Below are 20,827 nucleotides of genomic sequence, written 5' to 3'. Positions count from 1 at the left end.
AGGCCCAGGTTCAAGGCCCGGCTTCGCTGAACCGTGACCCCGAGACAGCACACGGGAAGTTTTAGCGCAGTGCCCGGCATCCTAAGAGCTCCCCACATCGCACTCGCGTGTCAACGTGGGCCGGGTGGGGCTGCATCTGGGCCCCACGCTTGCCGGCCGCGCACCGGCTGCGCGATTTTTCACCGATTCCCTCTCTGGACCTCAGGGTTTGTGTCCGGCAGAGGGGCGCTGTTGGGGAGGAGGAGGCCCGGGCACACGGAAGCCTCAAGCGGGTTCTGCATTCCCTCCGCAGAGCCGGGGCTGAGACCCCCACGTGCACACAGGTGCGCGCACACACGTGCTCACACACGTGCACACACGTGCGCTCAGCCATGTGCACACTCACACACGTGCACACACATGCACACTCACATACATGCACTCACAAGTGCATTCTCATGTGCACACACCTGTGCACTCACACACGTGCACACTCACACAGTGCACACACACGTGCACACGGGTACACACACCCACACACTCACACTGCACACACGTGCACACTCACAAACGTGCACACCCACACACATGCACTCACACAGTGCATTCTGCATTCTCACACATGCGCACACTCACGTGCACACACGTGCACACGGGTGCACACACTCACACACTGCACACATGTGCACTCACACAGTGCACACTCACAGTGCACACACTGCACTCTCACACATGTGCACACTCACGTGCACACACACGCATGCACACACATGTGCACACAGGTACACCCACACACTGCACACACATGCACACCCACACGTGCACTTACGTGTACACACCCATGCACTCATGCCCATGCACACTCACAGATGTGCACACTCACACAGTGAACACTCATGTGCACACACACGTGCACTCACACCCGCGCACACACACGTGCACGGACCGCAGGATGCCAAAGGGACCAGCGTCCTCCCCCCGCCTTGTTTCCTGCGCCTCCAAACGCAGAGTCGATTGGGCCCCAGGCCCCGAGCCCGGTCCCTGGAGCACAGCCGCCCCCTCCTCCGGGGTTCTGAGCCTCCGTGTCTGCCGGGACCCGGGTTCCGATGGGATGGGGCCAGTGCAGCCCCACGCCACACAGCGTCTTCCCTGCCCACGCGCACCCCGCCCCGCCCCCAGCGTCATCCCAGCGCCCTGCGCGGAACGGGGCAGCTGGGAAGGCCCAGGCCCTGCCCTTCCACGTCGCTCTCTTCTCCCAAGCACGGGCTTGGCCTGCAAACCAAGAGGGAACTCCCCAAGCCCCGCGGCCCTGCGGAGGCCGCTGGGCAGCAGCCAGACTGCGCTGGCTCCCTCTCTGCTCTCCGTGGGGCCTCCGTGGACAGGGGCCCGGGTGACCCTCCCCATCCAGCCTTGCGCCGGGAGCGGGCACCCAAGGGTTCCAGCACCCCAAGGCCGGGCTGGGCGCACGGAGCTGACCTGGGCAGGGCTGCGGCCATCCCGGGCTGGGGCGGATGTCGGTCTCAATGAAGCCCTTGTCTTCACGCGGTGGGCGGAAAGCCCCCCCCCCCCCGTCCAGATCCCCGCCTTTAAAAGCCGCCCCCGCCCCCAATACCCCGTGCGGCCCAAACGCCCCGGCTTAGGGGAAAAGCTGTGACTCAGAAAGCTTCGGAAATAAACTTAGGAAAACAAGTTGGGGGCCTGGGGCGGGGGCGGCGAGAGCAAGGGGCTGGGTTCCCCGAGGAGGGGGACAGGGCCCCCACGGGACACCCCCCACCCCCGCCGCCGCCGCCCGGCCCGGGAGCCCAGCGCCCCGGGGCGCGCTCGGGGCCGCTCCGCCGGCAGCCGCGGCCGCCCCGCCCGGCCATGTGCGCGCCAGCCCGTGCGTGCGAGCGGCCAGAGCGGCGCCGAGGCACATCTGGTTCCAGGCGAGCCCCTGGCGCCTGCCTCGCCGCAGACCCGCGGCCCAGACACACAGACGTTAATAGATCGGCGCGCCCAGCCCCGCGCCCGCCGCCGCCGCCGCCCAGCCGCGCGGGGCGAGAGCGCCGGGGAGGGCGCGCGGCGACCCCTGCCCCGCCCCGGCCCTCCGTCGACGCCGCCTCCTCCTCCGCCGGGGCTGCCCCTTCCCGGTCTGGGCACCGACGCAGGGGAATCTGCTCCCCAGCTGGCCCCCGGAGCCGCCTTCCACGCGCCGCGACAACCCTCGGCGGCCAAGTACCGCTGCTACCATCCCCATTTCACAGCCGGGGAAACTGAGGCTGGGGAGGGAGGCATCCCCCCACCCCGGGAGGGGGCGCACAGCCGGGCTGCTGGCTGCCAGCCTCGGAGATTCTGGCACCGCGGGACCCCTCCTCAACGGCCACGGGACACACCTGGACCCCAGGGCCACCAGCACCCCGTTCCTCGGGGAGGCACCCTGTCCCCGAGCCGAGGTGCTGGGGGAAGGGAAGCTTCGTGGGCACGGTCCAGGGGCTGGGGTCCCCTCCTGTGGCAAGGCGGCCAGCCTGCCGCCTACGGAGAATTCTGCCCCTTTATCACGGGCAGCACTGGAACCCCCGCCCCGCTCTCTGGGGCTGGCTTTGCTCTGAGAGCCGGCTGGGAGGGGGGACGATCCTGACTCCGAGGGAATGGGCGGTGGGCTGCCCAGCAGAGGTGGCCTTTGTCTTTCTCTTGCCCTTCCTCCCTACCTCCCTCTCCCCAGCGGTGCTGGCCTGGGTGCAGCTTCTGTGCCCCTCCCTCCTGGGTGGGTCTACACCCTGGATGTGCCCTCTGAATTCACTTGGGGGGCTTGTGCACCCCGGGGCTGTCAGACTTCCTGCAGTCCAGAACACAACTGCACGGTCAGGTTGCACGTGCGGGAGGCTCTGGGTTGGAGGTCCAGGGCGGGGGTGTTGGTGCACACACCCCGGCCCCGCCCCCACCATCATCAGTGAGGATGCAGGGCTTTGTCCAGGAAGTGGGGCTCGGGCACTCACTCTGGGTGCTCCGAGTCAGCTGGCGGCCGTGGTAAGACTGGGCTCTTCCCGGGGTGACCGCAGACCCAGCGAGCGAGCTGGTCCGGTGCAGCTTGGAGCTCGGGGCTGGGAGCCTGGAAGGCAGCCGGGTCTACCAGGCCTCTGCCACCCGGCAGCCGGTGTTTCCGTAGAGACAGGGGCCCCGGGGACCCCAGGGCGCCTGTGGCTTTTTCCACTCACAGGCCCCATCCGCTCAGCTCGCGGCCGCCCCTCAGTGAGGAGCTTCTGCAGAAGGTGCCCAGCGCGGGTGCCCTTACAACACGGGGGGCACCTCTGATCTTCACGAGCCCTTGGCCTTGGCCAGGTCCAGCCCCCTGCCCGTGGGGGAACCCCCAAACACTCAGCGGGGTGCTGTGGCTCTGCCCCTCCAAGACTGCCTGCGGCACCCCAAGTTGTCCTCCATGGAAGCTGCAGGTGCGGGACTGGGTGGGGGGCTCGGATGCGCCTAGGGCGGAGGCCCCGTCCAGCCACGGGCATGTGCAGACCCCACACGAGTCTGAGAGGGGCCTCCCAAGCTGGACCCCACAGAGCCCCGTGTGCCAGGCACTTAGCACGCACAACTCCGAGGAACCCTCACATCTGCAACCCTGGGGGGCAAATGGGACCACGGAGCCCATCTGTAACCAAGGGAGCAGGCCAGGGAGGCCCAGGGACTTCCCAGGGTCATGCAGCCACTTAGCCCCTCTGCGAGAGTCCAGCACCCAGGGCACGGACCACTGACCCTCACTGCCGCCCGCTCAGCCTGTGTGAGTCTGCGCTGACCCCCTCCCCGGGCAGCGGAGGCCCACGCAGAGTCAGGCTCAGAAGGAAGTCAGGAGACACTGGGTCCAGCGCTGGCTTCCGCGGCCGCCGGCTCGCGGCGGTGCCGTCGCCTGCCACTTCGGATTACCTGCTAGTAACCGCCACGACCACTACCGAGTGAAGGCGGAGTTGGAGGGGCTGGGGCTGATTAGCTCTGTCTGCCGTGGGCTCAGCGGGAGTCCCAGACACAGCCGGAGTGCAGCACAGCCTTGGTCCCCCACACAGCGTTCTTTACATCTCAGGTGCCACCGTCTCACCACCCCGTCCCACACGCTCCCTCGGGGAAGCTGTGCACCGGGAGAGATCCAGGCTCGGCGAGATCCAGGCTCGGCTCTGCTGCTTAGAGCAAACAGATGAACGGGGACCCAGCAGCCAGCCAGCGGCAAGTCCTCGCCGGGGGCAGGAAAGATGAGGCGACATCCACCCCCGCAGCTCAACCCCGGGTTGCTAGGTAACGCCAACGAGGCAAGTGTTACCCCAAGAGAAGAACGTATTTTTTGAAACCACCATGAGAAAAACATTTCTTTTTTCATAAAATGAAACTCTAAGCAACGTGATAAAGTAGACAAAACATCTGAGCAGACACGTCACCCAGAGAGGCAGTCAGGCGGCAGATGAGCCACGCCCCTTGCTCTTCAGGGAATGCCCATCAAAGCCACAGGGAGACATCAGAGCGGCCCAAATGCAGACCCCCAGCCCCCAGAATGCCTGCGCCCCTGTTGGGGACGCCCAGCGGCACAGCCACTTTGGGGGACGCCTGGAAGCCTCTTACGAACAAAACACCCTCTCACCCCAGCGTCAGCAATTCACTTCTTGTCATGTGCCCAACTGAGTTGGGAACTTGTTTATTTGAAAGGCAGAGGAGAGAGAGAGAGAGAGAGAGAGAGAGAGAGAGAGAGAGAGATATCTTCCACGCGCTGCTTCACTCCCCAAATGGCCGCAATGGCCACAGCTGGACCCGTCCAAAGCCAGGAGCCAGGAGCATCTACCGGGTCTCCCACGTAGGTGCAGGGGCCCAAGCTCTTGGGCCATCCTCCACTGCTTTCCCAGGTGCGTTAGCAGGGAGCTGGATCGGAAGAGGAGCAGCTGGGACTTGAACTGGTGCCCAAATGGGATGCCATCGTCATGGGTAGTGGCTCTACCCAATATGCCACAACATGGGACCCTGATCTGTTTATTTTAAAAGCAGAGTTACAGAAAGAGAGGGAGAGAGAGCTTCCCTCTGCTGGTTCTCTCCCCAGATGAACCACGACGTTGGTTCCTGTTATTTCATTGTAAATAGCATCTGTGTTGTAGCGTAGCAGCTTAAGGCTGGGACACGCTGTCCCGTCTTGGGAGAATCGTGGGACGGACGTGCTGGGGCGCAGGGAGGCCCACGGAGAGGGGCAGAGACCGGTCAGCAGCCACGCCCCAGAGCGGGGGTCCAGGGAGGCTGGCTGTTTCCAGGGCTCCGCCCAGGCCTGAAAGCCCTTCTCATCCACCCTCGGGGACCGTGCAAAGTCGGCGCCGTCACTGAGCCGCCCCACCTGCCTGACCTTATGTCCACGCCGCCTCTCTGTGTCCCAAACAGCAGGTGCACCCATAACGCCCACCCCACCAAGTTGTCCCCACGATTCCACAGACCCAGTGCCGTGGCCCGGCTCCCCTCTCGCCAGCTGTTGCTCACTCGTCTGTCCAGCAGGGCACGTGGGGGGCCTTGTGGGCACTGCGCCAGGCCTGGAAGGTGGCCGAGGCGGGACCCACAAGTGTCACGGGGCTGACGGTGCCGGGGCAGGACAGGCCAGCATTCCTGCCCGGCCAGGGCTGCTTTCTTTCCGAAGCCTGGCGGGAAGCAGGTCTGTGCCGCTGGTGACCCCTCCACCCAGGCGCTACCCTTCTGGGGCGGGGGCTGTCCCCCAGCCATTGCCGATCAAATACAGCCATTTTCATGATTCGCTCCCCCCAAACCTGGGTGCCCTGATTCATTAGCGGCCTGCCCGGCCTGCCCCTCCCCCACTGGACCCACCAAGACCCCCACTCAGAAGATCAGGACACGGCAGCTTTTTCAGAGAGAGAGGAGAGGAGGGGGCACGGGGTGGAGGAGGGAATTGACCGAAGTCTCAGGTCCCCGCCAGGCAGGAGGCGCGTTCTGAGCAAGCCCTGGCCTGGCGAGGCACCAGTCAGGGAGGGGCTGGGCCAGGCGCCCACCCTGTACCAGCACTGCCCGGACAGTGGTGCCTTCTTCCCTCTGCACGCCGTAGGTCTCAGTCCTCTCACTCTGGTGGGACCCAGGAGGCAGGCCAGGCCAGAGGGGCTCCCAGCATCGGGACCTGCGCCTCTCCAGCCTTTTGGGGGGCCCCTGCGCTTCACAAGCCTCCCACCCACCATGCCAGCCTCCCTTAAAGTCCCTGGACGCTCACACCCTGTCACTTCCTGCCTTTGCATGCACTATCCCCTCCGGCTGGGACTCTCATCTTCAGCATGGCTTCCTCCCCCCAGAAGCCTCGGGCGCTGTCCACCTCTCAGCGGCCACCATCGCTGTCTGCTCCGACTGCCCAGCTGCTGTCCCTCTGTGCTGGCAGCAGTGCCTGCAAACGCAGGATGGATGAATGGATGAACGACACACGGCCGGGGACGCTGCAGCCTGCAGGTCCCCGACCCCAAGCCCCCGGACTTGTCAAAGGCCCAGAACGGGAGTCCTGATGCACAGATGTTTTTGAATTCGTTCCAAAGTGCAGCACAGACGAAGCACGAGCGAGAGGTTCCGAACCGTGGCCGCCACTGCTCTCGGTCACAAGCAAGCACGTTTGGCAGTGTTTGATGTTGCCGACGGCTGCAAGGTGGGGGGAGGTGTCCAGGCCCCACAAGACCCCTGCGGGCCCAGCATGCATGCCCTCAGCCCTGGGCAAGGGGGCTGAGTGACAGAATCTCCCTCCCTGTACATGGGACGGGACGGGGGTCAGCTGTCCAGGCCTGCTGCGTGGACACCAGTGGCTGCGCCGGCGGCTCTGGAGTGAGTTCCCACCTCTGCACCCGGGCGCTGGGGGCCCTTGGGAAGCATACTGGTCCCCGCTGAGCTGCGCCTGCCTTCTACCACGCAGCCGGGGCAGGTCCCGCCGTGAGGATTAGGGATGAAAGGCGGCGGCACTTAAAGCGAGGCCTGGCGCTGCTCCGGAGCGCGGCTCCTCCAGAACCCCCCACCCCCACCCCAGCGCAGCCGGGGGCAGCCAGTGCAGGCTAAGCTCCGCCCCGCCCAGGCCTCGGCCAACCAGCACGCAGCCAGCGTCTCCGGCCAGTGTGATTGGCTCAGAGGTGGGCGGGGACCCACACTCGGTTGACTCCCGCGGCGGTGCGCGCTCCCCATAGGAAAAGATGGAGGAGGCGGCAGAAGCCGGTGCCCGCGCCCTGGCCGCAGCCTGGCCCTAGGTTTCTCGGCGGAGCTCACTGGCAGTCGTTAGCCCCACTTCAGCTAGCTGTAGGTGACAGCACACTGGCAAAGCCCCAGCTGCTGGGACCCCCTGGTCCCGGGACCCCCTCCTCACTCCTATCCGCGAGGAGCTCAGGCCGGACAGACAGACTTGGGCACCTGCCTCTGGCGTCCTCTGTTCTCTGCCCCCAGCCTTGTCCCTGCCACGTGGGCTGGCCCCGGAGCTCTGCAGCCTGTAGTGTGTGTGCTTGGTGGCCGGGGACAGTGGGGGTACGGCTCCTGGCGGCCCCAGCCTTGCACACTGCAGGGAGCAGGATGGGCAGTGCCCGCTGTGCAGCCTTGGGGTGGTGACGCCGTCTCTGAGCCCCAGATGCCCCCAAGCTTCTCCTTGCTGGAATGAGAAACCTGGACTGCCTCCTGTTACCTGACGGGTGGAGGTCTGCCCAGTGCCTGCACAAGAAATGCAAGCGTCCTTCCCAGAGTGCGTGGAAAATGTAATTAAAGGCTGATTTGCGTGCGAGACAATTCCACGCACGGTCTTTTCACAACGTGCACTTCCCATGAACTCGCTGAAGGCAGCTAACAGAGGCCGAACGGGGAGCCCCTTCTCTGGGTGAAATGGGAATTTCTCTAACTCTCCCGACCTCCAGGGGAGGTGTGTGCCGTCCTCAGGCGGACAGGACGCCACCCTGTTATGAAGGGGGTCCCAGCAGGGGCTCCCCGAGGCCACGGCCTGAAAGGCCTCCATGGTGGAGCAGGAGGCCCTGGGGTGGAGCCCCTCCCTCGAGTGCGTGTGCACACACACACGTGCACACACACGTGCACACAGGGCCCGGGCTGGCGCTGTGCAAGGGACTCGGTAGGAATGGGGATGGCCAAGCAGTCACCTTGCAAGGGCCTGAGCTGATGCAGGCACTGCCCGTTCCCCCTCGGCCTGGGCCCCAGCAGACACCGGGAGTAAACACCCCCGCCCCGCCCGGCTCAGGGCTCCGCGCCAAGGGTGGGGCTGCAGGCTAGTTTGGATTGGGAGGGAGGAGGGCCCCAGGGGGCCAGCAGCAGCTGCCAGGGGTGCCAGGACCTCACAGGGGCCCACGCTTGAGCGGCTAATAATAGTGATGGCAGTGATAATAATAATGGGGCGGGCAGCAGCTTTGTGTGAAGTGCGCTCTGTGTGTGCACCCCCAAACCCTCGCCTCCCGGCCCCGCCTCCCAGGGGAAGGAGCTGAGGCTGGGAGAGGGAGAGCCCTCTGCCCCACGAGCCACGGGGGGAGGGCCTGCCTCTCTCCTGCCCAGGAGCCACACCTGCACCTGACGACTCCCAGCCACCGGTGCTGGTCCCAGCTTTGAAGAAGGCAGCAAAGCCTTGGCCGTGACCTCACAGTCCCGCCCGCCGGGCAGCCGTGAGCTCGCCGGAGCCGGAGGTTTTCTGTGGGGGCTCCTAGCTGGCCCCCAGGTGTCACCAGGGGCGCATCGGCCATTGGCCTCTCTCGAGCCGGGCTCACTGCCTCCAGGTTTCTCTCCCAGGGCCCCCTTCCACGCCGTCAGCGCCCCCCCCCCCCGCCCCGCTGCTCATCTCCATTCTCATCTGGTTCTGGTTTGGGGCGTGGAGACTGGGAGGACTGACGGAGACGCAGAGAGCTGGCGCGCGGTGGAGGCAAACCCCATACGCTCCCCGCTTCCTCATGCCCCAAGCTCCACGCTGTCCCTGCACAGCCCGAGCTGCCCCATCATCACAAAGAGCAGGAGCCCCGCTCCGGTGGCTGCCTGAGCCCAGCCAGCGTCGGGAGGAGCTGCCCAGGGGGTGTCAACGCCGCCGTGGCTGAGCCAGCTCTGCCGGAGCCCCTGCTGGCTGAGCGCGTGGGCGCGAGGGCACACGTGTGTGTGTGTGTGTGTGTGTTCTGGATGCCCAGTGCGGTGCCCGAGGACACACCTCTGGGCCCCTCCGCCTTCCTCCCAGAGCTGTCTGACCCACGGATCTCCTAGAAGCTGCAATTCATCTCCAGCTGGAATATTTAACCTCAGACGCCGCATTATAAGAGTAACTGTGCTGTGTTTCATAGGCGTTATTTGTCATGAAATTAGATATGGTTACAGTCGGAGGCGCGGAAAGTGAAGCAAGATGTCTCCCCTGCACGGGCGCCGCGGCCAGGTCCCTCCATGGCTGGCCCAGGGCTGCGGCCAGTCAGCGCCGTCCTTCAAGACCAGGGGACCCCCCCCCCCGCTCCCTATCACCAGGAGCCCTGGCAGGGGCGGAGGGTCCTGGCCCTGTGGGAGCTGGAGGGCCTGGGCTGTACAGCCCGCGTCTCTTTTGGTGCCAGCAAGGCCCCCTCCCCCACACGCCCCCTGCTGGGACTCAGAACTTGCCTCCTGGTCGCAGCCCCCTGCCCAAGGGAGCCTGGGAAACCACTCACTGCTGTTTCACCACTTCTAAGGGGCAGACAGTCCTAACCACACACCTGCCCCTCCCGCCAGGTGGCAGGGAGAACACTGGCAGACACCTGTCGGGGACGGGGAGCACGGAGCTGAGCCCCGGGTGTGGGTGCTGGCAGATACCGGTGGGGACAGGGAGCACGGAGCTGAGCCCGCATGTGTGGGTGCTGGCATATACCCTGGGACAGGTAGACAGAGCTGAGCCCTGGGTGTGGGCGCTGGGAGACACCTGGGGGACAGGGAGACAGAGCTGAGCCCCGGGCGTGGGCACTGGGAGACACCTGGGGGACAGGGAGACAGAGCTGAGCCCTGGGTGTGGGCACTGGGAGACACTGGGGGACAGGGAGACAGAGCTGAGCCCTGGGTATGGGCACTGGGAGACACCTGGGGGACAGGGAGACAGAGCTGAGCCCCGGGTGTGGGCACTGGGAGACACCTGGGGGACAGGGAGACAGAGCTGAGCCCCGGGTGTGGGCACTGGGAGACACCTGGGACAGGGAGCACAGAGCTGAGCCCCGGGTGTGGGCACTGGGGGACACCTGGGGGACAGGGAGACAGAGCTGAGCCCCGGGTGTGGGCGCTGGGAGACACCCTGGGACAGGGAGCACGGAGCTGAGCCCCGGGTGTGGGCGCTGGGAGACACCCTGGGACAGGGAGCACGGAGCTGAGCCCCGGGTGTGGGCGCTGGGAGACACCCTGGGACAGGGAGCACAGAGCTGAGCCCTGGGTGTGGGCACTGGGAGACACCTGGGGGACAGGGAGCACAGAGCTGAGCCCTGGGTGTGGGCACTGGGAGACACCTGGGAGACACCTGGGGGACAGGGAGCACAGAGCTGAGCCCCGGATGTGGGCGCTGGGAGACACCTGTCGGGGACAGGGAGACAGAGCTGAGCCCCGGGTGTGGGCGCTGAGCCCGCGTGTGTGAGCGGTCGGCCCTGCAGGCCCGAGCCCTGGGTACTGTCACGATGCTCAGAGCCTTGAGCTCTTCCCAGCCAGCAAGGCTGAGCCCGGGGCCACAGCCCTCGCCTGACCCCCGGGGATCCTCCTGGGTGGCGCTGCCTCTGTGTGCGCCACCTCAAGCCACATGGGGGACGATGGGGCTGTCCCTGCCCAGGACCCGTCCTGCCTGCCCACCTGCGCCGGGGGCAGCTCTTTCTGCTCCAGTGCTGTGGAATCTCCTCCCCCACACCTCCCACCACCAAACCGAGGCTGGAGAGGCGGGATGAGGGCAGAGTGAGCCCAGCCTGGGGGTCCTGCTGCCAGGGGTGGGAGCACCCCGCAGACGAGAGCTGCAGGCCTGGTGCCCCCATGTCCTCACCACTGTTTCTGGGCCTCGGTTTCCTTGTCTGGAAAATGGGGCCATGCAAATGATTTACTGAGATGACTCAGGCACACAGCCCCCAGTCACCCAGCTCAGCTGTCCCCACTGTGCCACGAGCCACCCAGCTCAGCTGTCCCCACTGTGCCACGAGCGCCCAAAACTCGTGTTTTTGTTTGTTTGTTTGTTTGTTTTGTTTTGTTTTGTTTTGTTTTTGACAGGCAGAGTGGATAGTGAGAGAGAGAGAGACAGAGAGAAAGGTATTCCTTTTTGCCGTTGGTTCACCCTCCAATGGCCGCCACAGCTGGCACACTGCAGCCAGTGCACCGCGCTGATCCAAAGCCAGGAGCCAGGTGCTTCTCCTGGTCTCCCATGGGGTGCAGGGCCCAAGCACCTGGGCCATCCTCCACTGCACTCCCGGGCCACAGCAGAGAGCTGGCCTGGAAGAGGGGCAACCGGGACAGAATTCGGCGCCGACCAGGACCAGAACCCGGTGTGCCGGCGCAGCTTGGTGGAGGATTAGCCTATTGAGCCGCAGCGCCGGCTGCCCAAAACTCTTATCCCTCGTGGGATCTGCAGCCGGACAGCCTGGGACGCCCTTCGCCACCGTGACAATGAAACTTCCATCCAATGGTCATGTGCACCTGTGACACACAGCCCGGGTGTTGGATCCGTCACCAGACGCAGCTGCCTGGTGCCGCTCCTTCCACAGTTGTGCCAGCCTCCCCGGGGGCGGAGCCTATGCTGTTCCAGCTCCCGGCTCCCTGCTGCCCCTCCCAGCAGGGCCCCCCAACCCAGGATCTGGGCTCCTCAGCAGAGGCGCTGGGGTCAGACCAAGGCTGGCGCAATCAGTAACAGCTTCTGGGGAACGTGGGCACCCCCAGGAGGCCACTCAAAGCCTGGACACAACACTGTCACCAGGACAGCCACTGGCTCCCACGCGACGGGCCTGGGCAGCCCGCACACTCAGGACACCCCGGACGCACAGCAAACACCCTCACCACCCTTAACACAGAAACGGCCAACGAGGCACCAGGCGGCTGGGCGGCTGTCTCCCAGCCTTCTGTCCCTGGGACGGCCTCGCGCCCCCACCCCTGCACCTGCTGCTCCCTCCCGAACACCCTCCCAGCTCCCTTGGGGCTAGCGCCGCTGGTTCTTCATGTCCCCTGGGAATTCCGCTTCCCCTCCCATCCCAGGCAGCCCTCCCATTATCCACCTTCCTGCCTGGGGGGCCCGGTGATTATGGGGGGAAGGAAGGAGGAGGGAAGGGCTCACAGGTGCCTCCCCACTTCCGCTCCTGACAGAGGGGCCGGCCCCTGAACACAGTCCCCTGGGAGCCGGCGTGACCGTGCGGCCACAGCGAGCTTTTTTCCTTTCGGCACGCAGTGTGGCTTCCAGTTGGGGTAGATCCCTGCTGGTGCTTCCGCGTGAAGCCAGCGTAGCCGTGTCACTCCAGGTCTCCAGCCCCAACACTCCTCCCAGCGGCACGTGGGGGCCGGAGCCCCTGCCCGTGCCCCGGTGCAATGGCGGGCCCCCACCCTGCTGGGCAGGCCTGTGCTGCCTCCAGCAAGGGGACCCTGGGGCTCCCGGGGAGTGACACAGGCCCGGGGGGGGGGTTGCTTTACCTTCCTGAGCTCAGCTCCCCCTCTGTCAGGTGGGGGCGATGGGGGAGAATGCAGGGGGGCCACCTGCAGGGCGTGGAGCTGGGCGCTGGGCACAGCACAGGGAGCCACACAGCCGGCACACTGCACGCCCTGGGGGCCGGGGTCTCAGTGAGCGACAGAGCACACGGGACATCTTGGTGGGGAGGGGGAAGCGCGGAGTTCACAGCACTGTCTCTTGGGAGGGGTCCAAGCCTCTCCTTGTGACGTCACTGCCGGGGGCGATGGAACCCAGGCCACTCTTCCCTCCTCCACCGCAGGCACTTGCCCCCCCCTCGCCGGCGGCGGCAGATCTGTGTTGGGCGGCGGCAGTGGGCATCAGGTTGCAAGGCTTCAGAGCCCAGGGATTAGAGGCAGGGCCGCCATGGGGTGGGGGGAGGAGTGGCAGAGATGGCCTGCTGTGTCCCGATGAGCCCACCCTCTGCCGTGTCCCGGACCAGAAGCCCACCAAGGCCAGGGCCGGGCCAGGTCCACTCTGGAGCGCAGCCCGGCGCGCCCCACGGCATCTCTCCCAGCTCTGGGCTTCCCAGCATCCTGAGTAGGACAGCGCAGGCCCTGGGTCCTCCCCGGAGTCTCAGCCGGCTGTGGCCACTCGGCGCTCTGAGCCTGCTTCCTCAGCTGCCAGATGCTGCTCCCGCCTTGGGCCTGCGCACTGTGCCGCACCCTCTCCCCGAGCCCAGGAGCACCCTGCAAGGAGCCAGGAGCCCTTTCCCCCTGCGATGAACAAGGGGCCCAGAGACGGAAAGAAACCGGCCAAGGTCACACAGCGGCCTCTGGGTCCTGTGCTCTTGATGGTGCCCCCTCCTCCAGTGGAGGGCTGGCCGTGCTGCCCCCCCCCCACCAAGGGGCAGGGGACCAGACCCTTGCACGCAGCCACTCTGATGGCTGGGCTCACCAGCAAGAAGATGGGGCGAGCGAAAGGAGAGGGGGGCGGCTCCCAGGTCCCCCAGGTTCAGGAAGCGGCCTGGGAGAGCCGGGTGGGGCGCAGGTGCTCCCTGGGGGCCCTGCACCCAAGCCTGAGTCCAGTGGCACAGCCCGGCTGCCCACTGGCTGGACCGGCGGCCCCATCTTGAGAGCATTAGGGGCCGCTGTCACAGATGTTTTCGGTTACGTGCTATTTGTTAGTCTAATGAAAAGAGGTGCACGGACTTCCAAGAGCCCCGGGGCCGCGGGGTTTTATACGGGAGGCCATGGAGCCCTGGCGGCAGGAGGCCGCGGGGCCCCTGCCAGGCGCGCCCGCCCGGCGGCTCCCGCTTTGATTCCGAGGTTTGCAGCCATCCGCGTGGTAATTCCAGCTCTGGTTAAATGTCATTTTTAATAACGCCATCTCGGCTGTGTAAACGGCTGTGCCCTCGGCGGCGGGGGGTGCGGTGGGGGAGGCCAGACCGAGGGGCAGAGTCTGAGGCCCCCTGGGGACAGCAGCTCCCCCATCCCCAGGGGGGCCCCCAGGGGCAGCAGTGTTGGTGAGGAGGGGAACCTGGACGCCCTGAGACCCTGGGTTCAGCAGCGAGGCTGAGTGCCCCCCAAACCCAGGGGGGAGCCAGGATGCTGGGGGAGGGGCGGGAAGCTCCCCCCCTCACAAAACCCTCTTGGGCTGGTACTCAGTAGGCGCCTAATGCATGCCTGTGGATGGCTGAGGGCAGCTATTCTCTCCTGGACAAAGCCAGGTCCCTGGTGACGGGGGGGGGGCAGCCCCCTCCCTCTCCAGCTGGAAGCGGCGGCCCCCCCGGGAGTCGGGTTTCAGGGGCTGGGCGGGGCCTGGGAACATGCATTTCAGCCAGCGCCCTGTGGGTGGCTGTGACGCGGCATTCCTGGGAGGACGCCTCCCGGGCAGCAGATGGGGACACGGCCCAGTGTAGGGCCGGGCGAGACGAGCGGGGGACCCCAATTCCCCGAGTCCTAGGCCGGGGCCCCTCTTACTGCCTGCCGGGCAGCGTCACAGGGGGGCGTGGGGTGGGGTCGACCGCACCCCTCTCGGATGGCCCAGAACTGATTTCCCGGAGCCCGGCCACCTTTAGAACACAAAGACAGCCCTGTCCCTGACGGGCCCTGACATCCCGGACCCCAGCGGGCCATCAGCAAACGGCTTCCCAGATGTGGAAGGGGTGGGCTCAGGGCCACCACAGCAGCTGGGGCACGGGCGGGGTGGGGGGTGCTTTCGTGGTCTTTCGGGACCTCTGCTCCCAGGGACTGTCCCTGCTGTGCCCCGCCAGCCCCCACCCCCTGCCCGCCGCCAGCACCTCCCCTTCCCGCTGGACTCCGGCTCCCCCCCATCTCTCCCTCTGCCCAGCGTGGGAGCCAGGCGAGATAACTCCCCCTACCTCCCTGTCTAAACAGGAAGCCTCCGCTCTCTCCTACTCACCACCTCGCAAAAGGCACTTAACCCTTGGCCCGCACCAGCGCAGCGGGAGGGGGGCCTGGCCGTGGGGGCGGGGCAGGGTCCTCCCCCGTGTGTGTGCGTGGGGGGTGGGGCGTGTGTGGCATGAGGCCTGCGTGGGGCCCTGTGCATCTCTGTGGTCTGTGCGTCCTGGACCGCCCGCCCGCCATGTGGCTCCCGAATGCCGGCACGTGCCAAGCCCTCAGCGAGCGACCTACCACAAGACGGGCAGAGAGACGGGCAGCCAGGGCGCCTGTGGTGCCACTGCTGCCAGCCCGGCACAGAGCCCTCCCTGGCTCTGAGATGCCGCAGCTCTTTGTCCGATAACAGGATGGGGCCCTAAGACGGCGTTGGGGCTGTCTGGCCGCGGCTCTGGGGGCAGAGCTCGCCATCGGCCCGCCCTCTGCCTGTGCCTCCGAGTTCCTGGAAAATCCACTGCAGCGAAACCAGGAGGCGGGCGGGGAGGCCGGGGCCTGCACCTGCGGGTGCTGGGGAATGACCGTGCGACGAGCGAGTGTGTGAGTCGGGGGCTGCGGACCCTGTGGGCGCTCCCGTGTCCCGGGGGCTGCAGCGCAGGGGGGCCGAGACCCCTCTCCTCTCCCCCGACAACAGCCCAACGCTGGGCAGACCCAGGCTCCTGACTGCCTCATGGTGCCCCCACGCCAACCCGGACACAGCCCACACCTGCAGGGGCTGGACCTCCCGGCTCAGCCCACCCCAGCCTTTCCCCGGGCTGCATTCAGACAGCAGGGGGCGCCACCGCAGGGCAGGCCCTGGCGGGAACCGCACAGGGATGGCAGCGGTGTGCCTGTGCCAAGTGGCCCGATGCTCGGCGCCTCAGTTTCCCTCTCTGTAACACGGGGATCGCGAGAGCGCCCAGCTCCCATAGCTGGTGGTAGACACGGGGCCCCTGGGGAGGGCTCGGGTGGCCGGGCTGCCAGTGCTCGCTCTCACTGGGTCCCCTCACCCTCCAGGCCCAAGGCAGCCACAGCCCACAGCCTCCAACCCAGGGCCCCACGTAGATGCCCCCTCTGTAGGGTTTTAAGGATATATTGGATCTCCTTAAGTCACCCCCTGGCCAGCCCCACCTCAGGTCCTACCTAGGACAAGCCACAAAAGGCCCCTCCTCCCGTCTCGGCTCAGTGGGACCCCTAGCACGTGCCCCGAGTCCATCCCAACGGCTCCACCCCGGGCTCATCCTCCCCTCCTCATCCCCTGCCCTGCTCGGTCTCCCCAGATGGGGCTCCCTCCACCCCGACTCCTGCGGCTCCGCAGGAGAAAGGCCTGGGCGTGGGTCCAGACCCAAACCCCACCTCCTTTCCCAGCTGTGCAACCTTGGGCAGGCAGCTTTGCCTCTCTGGGCCTGTGAACGACAGGGAGGCAGTGGGGACCCCTACCTGACTCCCAGGGCTTCCACGAGCACCCCGAGGAGCTGTGACGAACCCGCCGTGAGCACCTTCCCCGGGCTGGGCAGCCTGCATCCAGGCACAGCTTGCCACGCCCACTGTTCCCATTTCACAGATGGCAACACCGAGCCTCAGCGTTGCTTCTGGGCCTCAGGGGTGGCGTGCAAGAAGGCGCCACCCCTGTTACTGCAAAGCCACTTTTCTGGAAGTCACAGCTCTCGTCTGCTGAGCTTGGGGCTGCGCTCAGCCCTGCGCTGGCCCCGGCTGAGTGGCTGGGCAGAGGAACAGGACTGTCCTGGAACCAGGAGCCAGGAAGAGCAGCGCCACCCCTGGTGGCAACAAGGTCAGGATGCGACTGCTGCCCGGGCCGCCTGTGGTCCCAGGGCCGCCAGCCTCTCACTCACTCCTCCTCCCAGACCTGGGTTCAGAGACCCCGGGTCCCTGGGAGATGGGCCCAGCGTGAGGTCTCTCTAAGCCTGGGTAACACCAGGGTCAGAGTCCCGAGAGGCCCCACAAACCCCGCTCCCGCTGTGCTGTCCCCCCCCCCCCCCCCGCCCTGTGCTCAGGTGCGGAGCCAGAGGAGGCCACCCACGGGGAGGGCGGCGGGAGCCAGGACCTGGCCCGGGCGTCCGGATCCCCACCCGCCTGGCTCTGTCCCCCCAGCAGGACACGGAGACAGCTGTTCAAGGGTTCAGCTCCAGGGACCACTCATGCCACGCCAAGTTTCTGAGCCAGGTACCGGGATGCCGGTGAGCACCCCCAGTCACCCGTGCAGCTCCCAACAAATCACAGGATCACCCGTGGGCGTCGGCCGCAGGGCTGCAGCGGGCACCCATACACCCCTGGACCGCCCCCCGAGATTCCGACCCGCGCACCACACCGACCGCCGTCTGGGACCCTGCTGGGGACGGGCTCGCCGCTCCCTACCCAGGCCCAGGTGCATGCTAGAGGCACCCCTCCTGGAAGTCAGACACACAGAGATGGACAGCCGAATGGCTCCCACTGCGGCAGGGGAGGGGTCGGGAACGTGAGTACAATCAGCGCCCCAAACAGCACACTTGCCAGCAGCTAGAGTGGGGACCCTCACGGTAGGCACATGCTGATCACAATTTTAAAAGGAGCCAAAGCCCACTTGCCCATCTCCCGAACCCACGGTCCCCCTTCGGGGCCTCCTCTTTGGCCCTGACCACCCGGCATCGCCCCCCAACCAGCAGATGGGGCTCAGCCCTGCGCCAAGCCCCTCGAGGGTGTCCACAAGCCCCCGGATTCTCCGGTCCCTGCCTGGTGCGGCCCGGGGTTTCCCAGGCAGCGGCTGGGCGGCCTCCCCCGGCTGGGGGCCTCACCCCTGCCTGGCTCCGGGCGCTGTGTGTATTTTCACAGGGTGTCCACGTCCCCCCGTTTCCGCCCTGCCCACGGGAGGGAACGCTTCAGGGCTCACTCGTTATTAATGTGGTTCCTTTTGTTGTAAGTCATCGCGAAGGCAGCCATCAGGGGTTTATTTTCCTAACGTGCTTGGCATAGCTCGGCGCCCGGGCGCAGCCCTCGAGACCCCGGCTGGCTCTGAGTCACCGGGAAGCCGCAGCGTCCGCAGCCGGGGCTGGGGGAGGCCGCTCCTGGAAAGCCATCGGCGGGCGCGGGCTGCATAGTGGTGGCTTTGTGAAAACACGAGACCGAAAACTTTCTGAAAAAAAGCTCTCGAGCCCGCTAGCCTGGCGCGTTGAAACTACGCAGATCTTTGCCACTCCTCTGTCTCCCGTTCACGCTCGCTGTCAGAGCGGAGGCACCGCACCTCTGCTGGACAGGAGGAGGACCCCGCCAAGCTCCCCACCTCCCGTTCAAGGCCTGCGCCTGCTGGCCTGGGGTCCTAGCACCCCGAGACTGGCTGCCCACTTTCTAAAGGATACAGTGACGAGAGCTCAGCTCACCTGGCCAGGGGACAGGGGCTGCTTCCCCCACCCGCCTCAGAGCCCCCAGCTAGTGCCAGTGGGAGGGGATGTGGCGACAGGTCGGCAGGGCGCTGGCCTCCTCCCTCTGCCTGCAGCCTACACCCCAGACAGGGGCTCAGCACCAGAGTGAGAGCGTCACCGTCCCCAGGGCAGAGCCTGGTGGCCTGGGGGTGCAGCCCGCCGGTGCCTGCGCCCACCTGGCCCCGCAGCTGGCCCGTCCTGTCCCCATGCATGCTGGAGCCCCGGTCCTCCAAGGAAAGGGTCCACAGGCCACTTGGCTCTCAAGCAGGGTGGAGGGGGGCTGCTGGGAACACCCACCCCCCAGCCAGCCTGGACACGGCGGAGGGGCCACCCCAGCCCTCCTGGGACCCCAGGGAAGCCCTCCGCTTGGAGGCCTTCCTCGCTGTATCTGGAAGAAGCGTGGCCTCCGCCGACAGTCCCCGCCCCAGGGCCCGGGCCAGACAGCGGCAACCACCCCTTGGCCAGGACCTGCTGCCCACCGTCCTCATCCTGCCGGGACCCCTCTCCCACCCCGCGGAGCCTCCAGCAGTGGGGACCCCACTCCAACCCTGAGGGCCCAGCTCAGAGCCGGACAGGGGAGCCCCCACCGCTCCTAGGGCACCCGCGTGGCTCTGGGCCCAGACCGCGCCCCTTCCAGCAGCTTTCAGCCCACACCTGACCCCAACTCCCAGGGGCCCCGTGCGCACCCCAGCCACCACCGGCAGGCCACAGGACACCCGCGGGTGCCAGCCCCGTGCCTCCAGAGGTCCCCCACGCCTGGGCGCGCCTTCAGATGTGGCTGCAGTCACCCCCTAATCTCTGCCGCCCAGCATAAGGAGCTGGTGCAGAAAATGAGGGTCTCCAGGGGCCCCAGGCCCTCTTCCATCACCTCCCAGGCCACTTAGGGGAGCGAAGCCCAGGCAGGTGGGTGGGGCATCAGGGCCCCCGGCCCGCAGGCCAGGCTGCTCCCCAAACCCCCCGCACCCCTGCAGCACTGGGCCCCTGCTCCACCTCTATCTTCTCCCCTCCCCCGCCCCCCTCTCGGCACGAGCTCAGGACCCTGGGATCCTGGGAGACTTCTGGAAAAAAGCCACTTGGGTGGGTTGTTTGTTTTCAAAGCCCCTTCCTGATGACCTCTGACCTCCACGGAGGAAGGGGGGAGGGGACCGGCTGGCCCCGTAGGACTGGGTCACTCCACCTGGGAGGCTGCCCTGGGAGCCGGCACGGCAGCCCCACCAGAGCACCCATCTGAAGACCCGGCCGTGGCACAGGGGCGGTGGTCGCCGCTGGACACAGAGTGTGAAGCCCGCTGGGAGGCAATCGCTTGGTTCCCCTCTTGTCCTAAGAGCAGCAAGGCTGGGCCAGCACCCTCTCTGGGGAGGGGGACCTCTGCCCCCGTAGAGTGTTCTAGAAGATCGCAGCCCAGCCCTGCCCCGACTTCGGCCAAGGTGCCCAGCGCCCCTTCTCTGTGCGGCCTCCGCCGCTCGGACCCCGCATCCTTCGCCTAAACTCGCGCGTGCGCTCGGCGGCCCCCGACCTCCCCGCGGTCTCTGCGGCTCGGGCCCCGCACCCCCGTGGGGCCCGGCGTCTCCATTCCCACGGCCCGCGCACTCACCGTCCTGCGGCGCCGCCTCGCTGCCGCTGCTGCCCCCGGACGGCTCCCGCGCCTCGGCCCCGGCCGCGGGGCGCGCCGCCAGCCGCCCGGCCGCCGCCACCTCCTCCAGGTCCAGGAGATGGCTCACCGTGAAGTTCTTGCGCGCCTGGGCGCAGTCGCTCGGCCCCGGCGGCGGCCCCGGGCCCAGCGCGGGCTTGTCCAGGGCGAAGGCGGCGGCGGCCGCGCTGTCCATGCCCGCGAGCGGCCCCGAGGCGGGGGTCGCAGGCGCGCCCGGCCGCCCCGCGCTCTGCCCCGCTCCGGGCCGCCTGCTCCGCTCGCTCGCTCGCTCGCGGCCCGCCCGGCGCTGACGTCGGGGCCGCACACTTTCCGCCCTCCCCTTCTCGCGCCCCGCCGCCCGCCCCGAAGTGGCTGCGGCGAGCGCCCGTCCGGCGGCCACGCGCCCCTTCTGGAGTCAAACCTCGCCCCCTCCCCTCCCCCTGCCGCGCGCCCTCGCCTGCCCCCACCCCTCGGGCGGCGGGGAGGGGTCCCTGGCCGCGGCGGGCTGGGGGCTGGGACAAGCGTCCTCTCTCACCCTCCTGCCCGCCTCTGAGCGCGTGGTGGCGGCTGTTTGAAGGGTGCCGGGGGTGGGGGTCTGGGGAGACCTGTCAGCCACCCCTCCATTTACAAATCCCTCCGCGGGTGGGGCGGGGGCGACTCAGCTTGGCAGGGAAGATGTCCAACCGGCCAGCGCCACCCTTGGTTCCCCAGCACCGTCCCGGCCCGTCCCCCTGCGCCCCCTTGTCGTCCCCAGGGTCTCTCCCCGAGGGAGGTGGGCACCGCCCCCCAAGAAGCCAGCCCTGACCCTGGGGTGCGCCCCCTCCCCTCCCTAAAGAAG

At 67.1% G+C, this 20,827-nt stretch overlaps 1 protein-coding gene across 1 annotated transcript in view; it reads right to left on the bottom strand.

Annotated features, from left to right (window-relative positions):
• The window catches only part of PRRX2 (paired related homeobox 2), a 36,179-nt gene extending 15,831 nt beyond the window's left edge, over nucleotides 1–20,348 (bottom strand). Inside the window, exon 1 of the mRNA XM_070066608.2 lies at nucleotides 19,954–20,348. Within this exon, the coding sequence (XP_069922709.1) occupies nucleotides 19,954–20,185 (232 nt within the window). The 5' untranslated portion in view covers nucleotides 20,186–20,348. The remainder of the gene's footprint in view (nucleotides 1–19,953) is intronic.
• Nucleotides 20,349–20,827: the final 479 nt, after the last annotated feature.

This window comes from Oryctolagus cuniculus, chromosome 1 (genome assembly GCF_051225735.1).
Source record: "Oryctolagus cuniculus isolate XC-2025 breed Fujian yellow rabbit chromosome 1, ASM5122573v1, whole genome shotgun sequence".
NCBI lineage: Eukaryota > Metazoa > Chordata > Mammalia > Lagomorpha > Leporidae > Oryctolagus > Oryctolagus cuniculus.
This window is presented reverse-complemented; position numbering and strand designations above follow the sequence as displayed.